At 31.8% G+C, this 13,480-nt stretch overlaps 1 protein-coding gene across 1 annotated transcript in view; it reads left to right on the top strand.

Annotated features, from left to right (window-relative positions):
• Nucleotides 1–8,799, top strand: part of LOC131853016 (protein AF-10-like) — a 40,366-nt gene extending 31,567 nt beyond the window's left edge. Inside the window, exons 19-26 of the mRNA XM_059203808.1 lie at nt 1,027–1,175; nt 1,463–1,567; nt 2,298–2,334; nt 3,088–3,262; nt 3,897–4,014; nt 5,389–5,523; nt 6,616–6,728; nt 7,347–8,799. Of these exons, the coding sequence (XP_059059791.1) occupies nt 1,027–1,175; nt 1,463–1,567; nt 2,298–2,334; nt 3,088–3,262; nt 3,897–4,014; nt 5,389–5,523; nt 6,616–6,728; nt 7,347–7,382 (868 nt within the window). The 3' untranslated portion in view covers nt 7,383–8,799. The remainder of the gene's footprint in view (nt 1–1,026; nt 1,176–1,462; nt 1,568–2,297; nt 2,335–3,087; nt 3,263–3,896; nt 4,015–5,388; nt 5,524–6,615; nt 6,729–7,346) is intronic.
• The last annotated feature ends 4,681 nt before the right edge of the window (nt 8,800–13,480 follow it).

The raw sequence follows: 13,480 nt of genomic DNA, 5'->3' as shown, positions 1-13,480 counted from the left end.
ATAAACTAAAACCAATTTTAATATTAATTATTTTATATTCTTATTACTGGCTGTCGCGGACCTTTTACAGAACTATTTAGGCGAAACAAATTCATCAAAGATTGTCTTAGTGTAATTATACGATTTATGAAGAACACGGCAAAGATTGTCCAGGTTGTATGTAAGAGATTGCTGATAGCGATAAGACCGCCTTTTATAAAACATTTATTTTCAACATTATTTATTGTTTTGTACTTAGTGTCCTTTGTTTATGTATGCACAATAAAGAGTTATTATTGCATTTATTTTCTCAACTTCTTTGTCAATATCATTATATATCACCCAACTTACAGAACCTTTGTATCTTTATCTCGTAAATTTCTTAGCTTTTGAATGCTGGAAAGCATATCTATTTAAAATTTAAAAACAGTATTATTAAAATGATACCAAAGCTATGGCAAAGAATTTTGTCATTTATTACTTTATAATATGTTTTCCAGCATCAATACACATATAATATTCATATCTCTATATAAACTTTATGATTTAAGTATAATTCTCGAATTTATCGTGACCCATCTGGTTTGTCACTCCGATTTATACCCAAAGGTATAAATCGGAGCAAAATACTTTATTTATCAACTTTCCAGTCTATTTGACTCCTGTGATGAAAAAACTGTAACAAACCACCAAATTAATACATACAACACCAATGAGCTCCCCTGCTGCAAATATACAGAGCGTTGGGGGATGGTATTTTTACGAACATGCCATATTAAGGCAATCTCCACGCGGCAGCCCTGGAAACAATCAACTAATGTGACTTCATCCTTTGAATGAATCCTTTTTTACTAGTGTCCCTCAAGCAAACAGTGTTAACCCAGACGCATATATCTTTCGAAATTTATATTTAATACTAAATTTCGTCCTTAAAAATATATGCACCACAAAGCTGATAATTTACAAACTCTGTCTACCCCATCTCAAAGAACAGACATTATTTATATAAAGTAAATTTTCTATTATATGTTTCTTAATTCTCAACAGAGTAAGCGGTCTGGCTGGACCCAGTAAGGATGTAAGCGTAGGACCGCCTATGCCGCCTATGCCCCCTGCGACAATTAGAAACAAGAAACGCAATGCTATGGCCACGTCCGTAGTTGCTATGGCAAATAACCCATCGACGTCCGCAATACGTAAGTACTCAAATCAAAAATATTTAAACTTGACATAATATCCAAATAAAAATCCTTACCATCTTATTTCGCCCATCGGTGGGTCACTCGGCAACGAACGTAAATGTACACGTTGGGACCGGGTTATCACCCATGGGCACTTTAACTAAAATAAATCTAGGGGTTAAATAATATTTACCTCAAATTATTACTGCTACACTAAAAATATTAAAAAAATAATATACGCATTTAACAATAAAAAAGAAGTGATTGTTGTAATCATGTAAATACAATTTATAACGTTCCAGAGACCGTAACAAGTCAAACTATTGGGAACATGCGTCGCCCACCGCAGCCTACGCCTCCACCCATATACCAGGAGACGATTAAAGATTCACCACCGAGCTCGCCTAGTAAGTATCCATGTACTAGCCACGCAAGTAACGAGTACTAATACCTACACTCAATTATTTAATATCATATCTCACCTTAATTGAGCTCAACACATACCACACTCAACTACTCGCAAATTGTTAAAAGGTATGTTATATATGTATACTATATTTCTTAATTATTTGTTAAAGATTATATTGCTAATTTTTGTAACATTTTATATTTATATACCTGGTATTCATATCTATATTATTTACTATGTAATATACGACATTGTGTGCGCATAATGCTATCCAAGCAGTATAGCTTTATAGTATGTACCTTATTGTTCAGCACACAGTAACATAATTTTAATTGTAAATCTTTGTTGTTGTTGAATAAATATATAAGTAATGAACGGAATCGATGGCGTCACATATTTATACACTTACATGACAATTTTGTATTTATTAATACATTGAGTTAAATATATATTTACCATATAAAAATACATTTATATTGAAAAACAAAACTAGAATATTATTGTTGTTCCTTAAAAATACACTGAAACATGAAACTTCCATTCGAACAGCAAACATATTACTTAAATCACAATATATTTTTACCGTCATCGTTTTATTTTACAATGTTAGTTTACTTCACTACTTTTAACACGCTATCTTTATCGCATATTAATTAGACATTTTTGTTTAACATTTTAAATTAAATGTTATATATCTTTTTACTTATCTTATTTAATATTTGTTACAGGCTCTGAGCGTCCATTGAAACCTAAAATGGATGCAAGGTAATTATATTATTTTAAATAATAAAAATTATATAAAAAGAAAATAAAAAATGTTTCTCTAAAACTATATTTAAATACAAATTAGAAAGATATATTTTGCATTTAAAATAATAATATTTGGGAAATGTCCAAAAGAATGAACCATGTTGTGCATTGCACAAATTTAATACTGTCAGCAAGCTATCTCCAAAAACTCTGAAAATCACTTAATATCTCACTGATAAGCAGTCTTATCTACATGCAAACACAATATCGTCACTGAAATTATCTGTGCATAAGTCAGGGATAGTAGTTTAGTCATTTTTCACTAATCCTTAGAGTCATTCAACAAAGCAGAAACGAACTGAACTTAGCTGAATAATGTCGAACTAGATCTTAATTCAAATATCTTTATTGTGGATCAGGTTAAGTTGTTACAAATAAAATATACAAAATAAGTGCTCATAATATTCAATAGTTGGATTTTTACATGTATATTTACTTTTCCAAATAATGTTTTTTTTCCGTACTATAATGCTGTTGGCCGCAGCTGGTCTTTACAGCTTCACCGGACGATAGAGAGCGAGTGCAGATAACACTTCAAATTAATGAAATTACTTATGGAGCGGGTGAAGGCCAACTTTAGTCTGAGGGCACCGGTATGGATTCGAACCTTGGCTCAGGCCATCGTAATTTCGATCCCCATTAAATTGGACGTAGGATCGATCATTCAAATTTTAACTCAAAACAAGTTTTAATTATTGTCACAATCAGCCGTATCGGTGTGAGCTGCACAGCGCCACATATGCTTGGCAACGAATTGAACCCAGAAAGTGGTGCGGCGGCACGCCTGCAGGAACAATTGAGTGCTGAACTCGCAGCACACGCTGCTGGAGGCTCCGGCGTCGACCCGCTCATACCGCCACCGCTCATCAATAAAGCCGGACCGGTAAGTACTTCTTACAAATCTGAATATAGTAATAAAGGAGAGCCCACTTGGTAGGAAGCGTTAACTATCGCCTACGTGGCCCATGGCAGATTTTAATCAAGGCAACCATCGGGAAAAGATTAAGTATCGTATATAATCGTATATATATGTAGGTAGATAAATATGCAAACAGGAGAAAAGTATAACAAACATATTTGTTCAAGGAAAATAATATATACTTATTATTATACGAATTAAAATTTAAATACTTTCCATGTTACCATTCTTGAGGACTAAGGCTCCGAAGTAATTGGTAATTTCACTTCTATATATCTATATCTCTATATTCTACGAACCAGAATTCAGAATGCAAAACAAATTGCTTGACTACAAATGAAATAGAGATAAGTCTTGTCATGAATATTACTGTCAAAAAGCATAATTCCTTTTAATTCAGTGTGAGACTGTTCAACAGTCTCACACTGAATTAAAAGGAATTATGACAAAAAACACTTGCAATTTATTATTTACATTATATAAACGAGATAATGATAATCATAATTATTTGCGAGCTCCCGATTGAGATTGATAACAATAAATGTCTCGTTTGTAACTGTGTAAAATTTTTAAAACTGTAATTACAATTTATACACAGAGTTCAAGCGGCTCAGGGCGTGGTGGAGCGTCGGGTGCACAAAGCCTCGACCAATTGCTCGAGAGGCAGTGGGAACAAGGCTCGCAGTTTCTCATGGAACAAGCCCAACATTTTGATAGTAAGTTGGTTATTTCTGATATAAGTAATTATATCATTTAAACAAAATGTACATAAAAAATAAAACTAAATTTATTCTTACTATTAACAACTGCGCCCCTAATTTCACCATATTAAACTTTTATTTTGCTTTCAAAACGTTCTGATGTTTCACTTCATACTTAGACTAGAAGCAAAACTAAATGAATCTCTCGAATTTCTAAGGCGACTTTTCTAAATGAAATGTTTATCACAGGAAAAATAACGTCATATGAGTTAAAAAAATAATTAATTTGAATTTATTACCAGTTCTCAACTGTAGTGGTTAGCTGAACTGGACGGTAGTGACTAAATATGTCCTATGAGTACTCATAGATAGATATGGACATAGGATTTAGACTTTATTTTCCTAAAAGCTCCGTTTTGACAAACAATACTTTCATAGTCATTTCTAAAATTAAATTAGAGACAGATAAATTAAAACTGAAAAGCACATTTTCACAGGATCATGTCCAAAAAATTTTGATTTCGTTTTACCTCTTGCCATATCGAAAACAAATACAAAGTTCGAATGCGCCTTAACTGTATACTACTGTAATGTATATAAATATATTCCTTAATGCATCAAATTCAAACATCAAGTATATAAACTTTCAATAAACACGCGTAAAATAGACATAAATTACTGCAATCTGGTAAAAACCTTATAAATATTCATTTTGACTGCATGGGTACACGTATATATACAATTGCTTGCACGTTTCTGTGTTCATGTGTATGTATATGTGTCTGCATTTAAATGTGTATTTATCATATTATAAATGTTTTATTTAAATGTTTCACATTAATTTATCTCGTATTAATTATATGGGACGGTATGATATTGTCATTATCAATATCCTATCTCATGTATATGTAATTACAAAAGGCATATTGTTGTACATAAATGATCCTGATGTAAATAGATCCCTGAGATTTTTTTTGCTATACCCCAATCGTGTTTGTGTACACACTATCATTATTATGTACTGTATGTTCTGTAAATGTATGGAATGTAAATAAATAAATAATTATAACACTCAATAAGCACAACATCACATTTCTGTCTTTGATCTTTAAGTTGGGCCGCATGCATGCCTTGCCCCTTTTATTTTTGTGCGTGTTTATATCTTGTATATTTAAATATCTCACCTCCCTTTGCTCACGTAGTGTCACAAGTTAAAAAATGTAAAATGAAATTTTATTGCACTATTTTTCCAAAATTTTCCTACTTTAAGACACAAGAAAAATTTTAATTGGTTAATTAGAAACAAATTTTTCGCAAATATTAGTTTTTTGTTGTGACACTACTTGAGAGGAGGTGCGACATTTATCTAATCTTATTTGTTTGCTTCAGTTGCATCCCTACTGTCGTGTCTTCACCAACTGCGCACAGAGAACGTACGTTTAGAGGAGCATGTGGGTAATCTATTGCAAAGGCGCGACCATCTGCTAGCTGTCAACGCCCGCCTCGCTATACCACTCACGACCGGTGAGTGAAGTGATTAGAGAATGGGGGGGACATACCACAAGCCAGTGGTTACTGAGGTTGATTGCACCGCGACCCATACAACAAAATTTTACAAACTCGAAACTCATCTCTTGGCTGTCGTTAGCATAAAATATTAGCGATGCCGAGGTTCTTTAGTGGTATAAGAGTCCGCTCAAAAATTGTAGACCGCGTTATGGGTTGCGACCTGTAATTTAGAAAGTGCAGGCACTAACAAAATCATACAAACTCGAAACTCATCTCTTAGCTATCGTTAGCATAGAATATTAATGATGCCGAGGTTCTTTAGTGTTATACGGACCCGCCCAAAATTTGTGGACCACGTTATGCATCGCAACGTGTAGCTTTGAAAGTGCAGGCACGAATAAAATCTTACAAATTCAAAAGTTATGTCTTGGCTGTCATGAGCGTAAAATAATAGTGATGCCAAGGTTCTTTGGTGGTATAAAAGTCCGCTAAAAATCTGTGGCCCACATTATGGATCGCGACGTGTATCTTTGAAAGTGCAGGCACTAATAAAATCTTACAAACTCGAAACACATCTCTTGGCTGTCGTTTCTATAAAATATGATGCCGAGGTTATTTACTGGTATAAGGGTCCACTCAAAACTGTGGCCCATATTATGGATCGCGACGTATAACTTAGAAAGTAAAAGCATAAATCTTCTTATTAAAATCAAAAGCATTAATTCATATTAGGCGTTTTAGCCATTAATAAAACTAAATTACATTACAATTTCAACACTACTATCCAGTTCAGCTGACAAATGTGTAGATTTACTTTACACTGCTTCCACTTTTGTGCTCGATCAACATTGTCAAGTTTATCAATAATTAAAGACAAATTTAAATGGTAACAATTCACAAAACAAATACAACGAGATAGAATTCATAATAAGTAATCACAGAAAACAAACTATATGATATAAGTTTTGACTCCTGGACTCTTAGAAGATTAGTTGTAGTGATACACAAAGACGTAGTTGGTTACTTATTTTTTTTTCTTTTTGAAAAAAGGTTTATATTAATCGTGAAAGCTGATAATCATTTTGGAATTGAACTATTACCTTATAGTGACAACCGGCCCGCCGGAACCAACCCGATGTACTCGCGAGAATGGATCTCAGGTGCGTCCCCCGCCACCAGTACGCGCCCCCGAGACCATCACGTCGGAACGATCACATCAGGTACATTACAGATTTATAATGCAATCATAAATACATCACATTATTTGTTATTTGACGACCGCAGTGGTCTAGTGGTTTAGCATACTGCTTTACATCCGATGATCCTGGGTTTGAATCCTCGCACGTTGTAAACATTTATATTTGAATTAACATTTGTCATGATTTCTATGTATTTATTTAAAAAATACATAATAATAGTATTTCTATTAGTTCTCTAGTATTCATAACACAAGCTCTGCTTAGCTTTGAACGAGATCGTAAGTTATTTGGGACAATTCACACAGTATTATGTAGTCTCTCAACCTTAGGAGAACTCGTTCTAAACAATCTATATATTAATATGTCAAGTAAATACTTTGTATTCCTTTTGCGCGGGCCGATATTTATTAAAAGTACATTTTGGAAATATATACATAGAAAGAATACATTATACTATTTAATAATTCAATTACTACTGTCATAACATGAGTTTCCTTTCTCTTAATATTTATCTTAATCAAACTCGTATATAACTAACACTATACCCTGCAGCTTTTATAAACCTCAGATTGCAGTTCGTACTTTAATAACCTAATCGAGCATGTCAAAGAATACTCTACGGTCTATTACAATTTGCAGCTCATAATGCGAGAAGTACAACAGAAGCCCAGCTGAAAGGAGCCGGGTGGCGGAGGCGGCGAACCGCCAGTTCCGGGGCCCTCCGGAGCGGAACCCGAGGCGCTCCGCACCGTACAAACGTACATAATGCTCGAACAACGGCGCAGGGCCGACTTCTCCATCGACTCCATACTGAAATTCGACCACTAAACATACGGACTCTACGGCCGACAAGGAAATGTATTTGACGTGAATCCACTGGTAATGTACAGTTAATTACCGGTTGTTACCAACTACCGGTTACTGTACAATTGCGTTATAGATCGCACGCTTTGAGATTTGATATTATTAAACATCCTGTATATAGTCTCATAGTATTGCCAGCGGGGTATTTCATTGTATATTGATATTCATACGTTTATGTCGAGGTTAGAATAGAGTTGTATTTAATTATTAGATGATGCTACTGTATTCTCTCGGCAGACCCTATAAGGGACCTTTGTGAAAATATATTGTACAATGTGTACTATTTATTGTATTATTATTGTGACGTATTGAAAAATTGGACTGACTTATTACACTGCTATGAAATACAGCTGAAAAGCTATTGGACATGGAAAAAAAAATGACTGATGACTTTAATTACATATATTTGTGACTTACGATAATGTATGTTGTATTGTTCAGATATCACGACTTTTATAAGGACATTATGGGATTCATTCTGTTCAGTAATTAATAATTACTGAATAGTCATTTTTAGCGACTAGTAGATGTATTTATTTGTCGCTTGTGAGTAATGGAGCGTATATAGACTATGTTCTGTCTTCTAGATTTAAGTAAGTATTTTTGTTTTCGCATGGGGTCCCTTATTGGGTAGGGAGTGTCTATTTTAGTGATTATTTCTATGTTTATCTACTTCAAATGTAGACTTAAATACTTTTAAATCGAAATTTAAAGGTTCGTATGAATATCTATTCCGTACAAAAGTTGACAATCACATATTTATAAATTATTTTATTTTACCATTATTCTTAGACAATCACATAAACTGTTATATTACCATTTTTTTGCATGCTTTTATTTTATGTCTATGCCTTCTCTACAATCTATTCTCTTAAATTAATTCACCTTTATATTTATAAGTGCATTGTTTACAATAGTCTATTTCTAGTGATTACATCTATATTTATCTACTTCAAATGTAGACTTAAATACTTTTAATACGCAGTTGAATGGTTCGTATTGATAACAATTATGTGCAAAAGCTACAGAATAATTAGAATTATAATTCATTGCCAATTTTTTAAATCTAGACTAGAACTATTTTTTGTCTCGATTCATCCATTTTAAACTTTTATGCATGCTTTTATTTATTTTGACTTCAATCTAACCTTCTTTACAATGAGAATGAATTAACCTTTATATTTAAATCTTTTACAATATAGTCTAGAATGTTCCTTTTTTTGCCTATTACATTTATTGGCAACAAGCATATAACAAAAAATTCAAATTCCATACTGATGCACAATTAAAAGCAACTCCAAAAAAATATGACATACATTCATATATTACAGATTGTAATAGACATATATGGTACGACAGAACAACTAGCAGCATTATTTGTCATTGTTATATTTCAATATTACTATTATTATTTAACAACAAATAATGATAAATATTTACACAACCCAAAATACTGAGTTTTGAATTATATAAAAATTGGAATTATTTTTAAATCATTTTAATTTTGTTTTTATACATTGGCGGCATATTCACAAACAATCACAAAAAACAAATATTATAATCTAACGCGGCACATCCAGGCAACGTTCCCAAGATACTGGCAGCATTGCCTCTTTGGACAAACTAGCCACCATCTGCAGGGTCAGTAATAACCTCTATGTTCCACGCTGAAATACTTGTCAAAAACAATTTAGCTTCCGGGCTCCATGGGCCCAACGTTGACAACACTATACCAATATTTTTAAATTTCATTTAATGCTGATATAAATAGTATTGCATGATAATAATAATCTTTATAATTCCATTTTTATTAATATTGTAGTTCTTATTATTATCCGCCTTAGTATATCTGCTTCGTTAAGAAGACTCATAGCGTGAAAATACTGTAGATCTCTAATGTAACGACATATTGCAACAAACATTATCATCTATTTCATGTATCTGAAGCATTTAGCTAATATTTACAATAAACAAAATCTAATATCACATTTTGACATTTACCTTTAAGAGAAACATCGGAAAGGTCCGCCATTATATGTCTATACAACTTAATATATGAAGAGAAAAGTGATCCCAGCTCGTGATTATTTGAAGTTACTCTCCTCAGATTATTTATATACTTTGGCGTCAATTTAGCAAATCGAGATTTAAGCTGTCGTTAATTTTTTACCTACCTACCATACACTAACGTATTAAAAAGTATAATTAAGTGTATTTAGTGCTTGGAATATATGTTGCTTTTATTGGACTATTGTCAAATAAGAATATCTGTATAATCGTAAAGATTTTGATTAAACTGCGGCCTCACTAATCGCGGAGACACTCTTGCGAGAACACTACTCTCGGCTTACATATACTGTGCGTGGACACATATCTCCCTCTGACAATTCGATTTTTAGTCCCGACAAAACAAATACGAGCCGACATACTTCAACTTAGCTCAAAATGCCGAACTTTCGCGTCTTCACGATTATTCTATAGAATTAAGCCTAATTTACTTCATAGCATAATCTGTATAACGTTTATATTCGTAATTAGTTTTTTAATCATAATTATTTTATGGCACCAATACTAAGACTATATCGCTGAAATCTTGGCTCCGCCAGCTAGCACTAGTTTTACGTCACATTCACACAATGAAATAAAAATGCATAATAATTAGTTATAGTTTTATTTAATTAATATCTCAAAGCGCGATATCCTTTTGGTACCGTGACACTAATAGTTGATTTGGTCTGCTCTAGTCGTTACTACTGGTTTACTTTATTATTTAATTGTAACTAACTTAACTTTTTTATTATTTTACACTGTTTAGTAGTTTGTAATCACGCGATGTTAAAATTTCATTTGAAGGGTATAGGCTGAGTTTTTTCGGTTGATCCTTTATTTGGTAGGCAGAATCACAAAAACTGACCAATATAAACTGATTAAATTATGTTTATTTTATTGAAGGTTATTTATATTTATTATATGTGCACTATTTATAAGGGATTACACATTAACTGCTTTATGAAATCAATGTCGTAAAACTAGTCCCATAATGTAAATTAGGTTCTAAATACATGTTCTGTCCTCGATTACAAATAAACTTGTCAAGAATATAATGTTAAGGTATACCATAATTCTGTGTGTCGTTCTTATTTATATTTAATTGAATATATAACTGTTGCATCAATGTTCAATGTAATTCCTCAATTACACTCAAATAAACTTGTCAGTAATATAATGTTCGTATTGATGTCTACAATAATACTGTGTGTCGTTCTTATTTAAATTTAATGGAATATGTAACTCTTGCATCGATGTTCAATGTAATTTCTCAATTACACTCAAATAAACTTGTCAAGATTATAATATTTGTATTGATGTCTACAATAATACTGTGTGTCGTTCTTATTTAAATTTGATGGAATATGTAACTCGTGCATCGATGTTCAATGTAATTCCTCAATTACACTCAAATAAACTTGTCAAGATTATAATATTTGTATTGATGTCTACAATAATACTGTGTGTCGTTCTTATTTAAATTTAATGGAATATGTAACTCTTGCATCAATGTAATTTCTCAATTACACTCAAATAAACTTGTCATGAATATAATATTTGTATTGATGTCTACAATAATACTGTGTGTCGTTCTTATTTAAATTTAATTGAATATATAACTGTTGCATCAATGTTCAATGTGATTCCTCAAATACACTCAAATAAACTTGTCAAGAATATAATGTTTGTATTGATGTCTACAATAATACTGTATGTCCTTCTTATTAAATTTTATGGAATGTGTAACTTACATAGATGTTCAGTGTTACTCCTAAATTACAATTATATACACATCTCCACATTATAATATATATTGTATCGATGTTTACAATAATACTGTATCGTTTCATAATAAAATTTAATGGGATATGTAACTTTTACATCGATGTTCAATGTTTTTTCCATGTGTTTATTATAACTTATATTCACCGTATCTTAATTAGTGTAATAATATATAGCCGTGTCAATCTTTTCCCGAGCTCTACCAACTTGGCTCGGCACGACACTGAAATAATCTAATGTCTCGTGTTAATTTGTAAAACATATCACTTACGCATATTATTTACGTCATCACATTTGCATAATTATATTTAACTGGTATAAGTAATATTTATTATTAATCGATAATTTATAAGTGGAAATATTGTAAGGCTTCGGGCCACCGCGATGGCGACCTCAAGAGTAAGGTTATAAATAATTTTGTAGCAAACAAAATGTTTACTTTTCTTTCAATTTCAACGAAACTTTTGATATCGTAATAAGCATGAAGTAATGCATGGTTGTGCTACAAAATTATTTAATGTAAACGTCGCGTAACAAAGGGATAATGAGGAGTGACTATCATTGTAAATCGGTATAGGGATTAATTTTGACCACCCAAATATTATTTTTTGCATTCCTGAGCCCTTGAGTCATACGACGTACGTACGACTGTGAAATAACGAAAACATATTAATTCGATAAAAGCTATCTAATAAGAATATAATTTATATTATTTATTTCCATAATTTAATCATATTTTGAATTTGCTATTAATGCATTTTTCGTGTATCTTATCATGATAAAAATACAGAATATCCATCAAGATCTATGTATGTAACTATCTACAATTATGTAGGAGTACAGGTTGATATCGAAGCCATTAATGGTATTTATCACTGATAACATAATAATAATAGTTAGGTAATTGCTACAGCATCACTTTGAAGTCTAATATATTCGGATAATTATAATAAATAATCTGCAAATCGTAGGCGATTGCTGAGATTTTCCTTATTTATATTTAGGCGATTTTGATTTGATCCCATTCCAAGTTGCGATAGACCATTTCGCCGAACACAGCTGAGAATATTTTTAGTGACATTAGGTTGCCCTGATGAACATATGGGAGATTATGGAAAATTCTTTACTTATTCTAATTTAATTTTTCCACTACTTTTTTAGAATATAAAGTGTTTATTTTTAAATGCAGATACATTATGATGTCCAAATGTCTTTCGTGTTCAAGCATGTCGAATGCCTTATGCTGTATAGGACTTTTACATAGAGTCATTGTATTTGTATATTACTTTGATGACTGCATGGATATGGTATAGAATCGAGAAATGACTCCTAAACCATCCTGCTCTTAGTTGGTTTTTTTCTAATAAATTTATAATATCTATTTAGGGCTTGTATTAGTACTATGGATGATTTAGTCTAATCCGTGGATACGTTTCCAATTTCAATTTTCTATTTCTATTTAATTTTTACGCTTACCAACAGTGAGATTCAAGTCTAAATTTTTTTTATTGTCATGACTATTTTACTCAATATTTTTTGGAACTCTAGGTTTTTTACTTGTCTTTCGTCTTATTCCTCACCATGCCTTCTTGCATAAATGTCACCAATGACAATCAAATTAGTCTTATTGTAAAAAAGCGGTACTCAGTCATTAATCATTAATAAATAATTAAACATTAATTTATTAAACATTTTTATTGAATATTTGACAACAATACATAGTTACACAATAATGTTCGATACATAATGTACTTGTTGCGTTTCATACAAGCTATATCTAACACGCTCCTTATGACAATTTCCGGCATCGGTCAATGTTTAAATATAATTTGCAATGCGAAGGAAAACAGTCCATACACGCGTATTTGTATAAAATAAATATGATAATGATTGATAAAGATGTTTGTTGTTGGATTAATGACTAGTCCGTCAAGTAGGCCTCTTTAATCAATCTGCCGCCGGAAATTTAAATGATCACGTGTAATTTTTAGTAATTATTAAAAATATATATAAATATTCAATAGTGCAGTAAAGTATAATTTTATTCTAATGTACACTACTACATGTAGATTTTTAAA

The sequence above is a fragment of the Achroia grisella genome, unplaced genomic scaffold (genome assembly GCF_030625045.1).
Source record: "Achroia grisella isolate CSIRO2021 unplaced genomic scaffold, CSIRO_AGI_Agris_v1 utg874, whole genome shotgun sequence".
NCBI lineage: Eukaryota > Metazoa > Arthropoda > Insecta > Lepidoptera > Pyralidae > Achroia > Achroia grisella.
The sequence above is the reverse complement of the archived record's forward strand: the minus strand, read 5'-3'. Positions and strand labels throughout refer to the sequence as shown.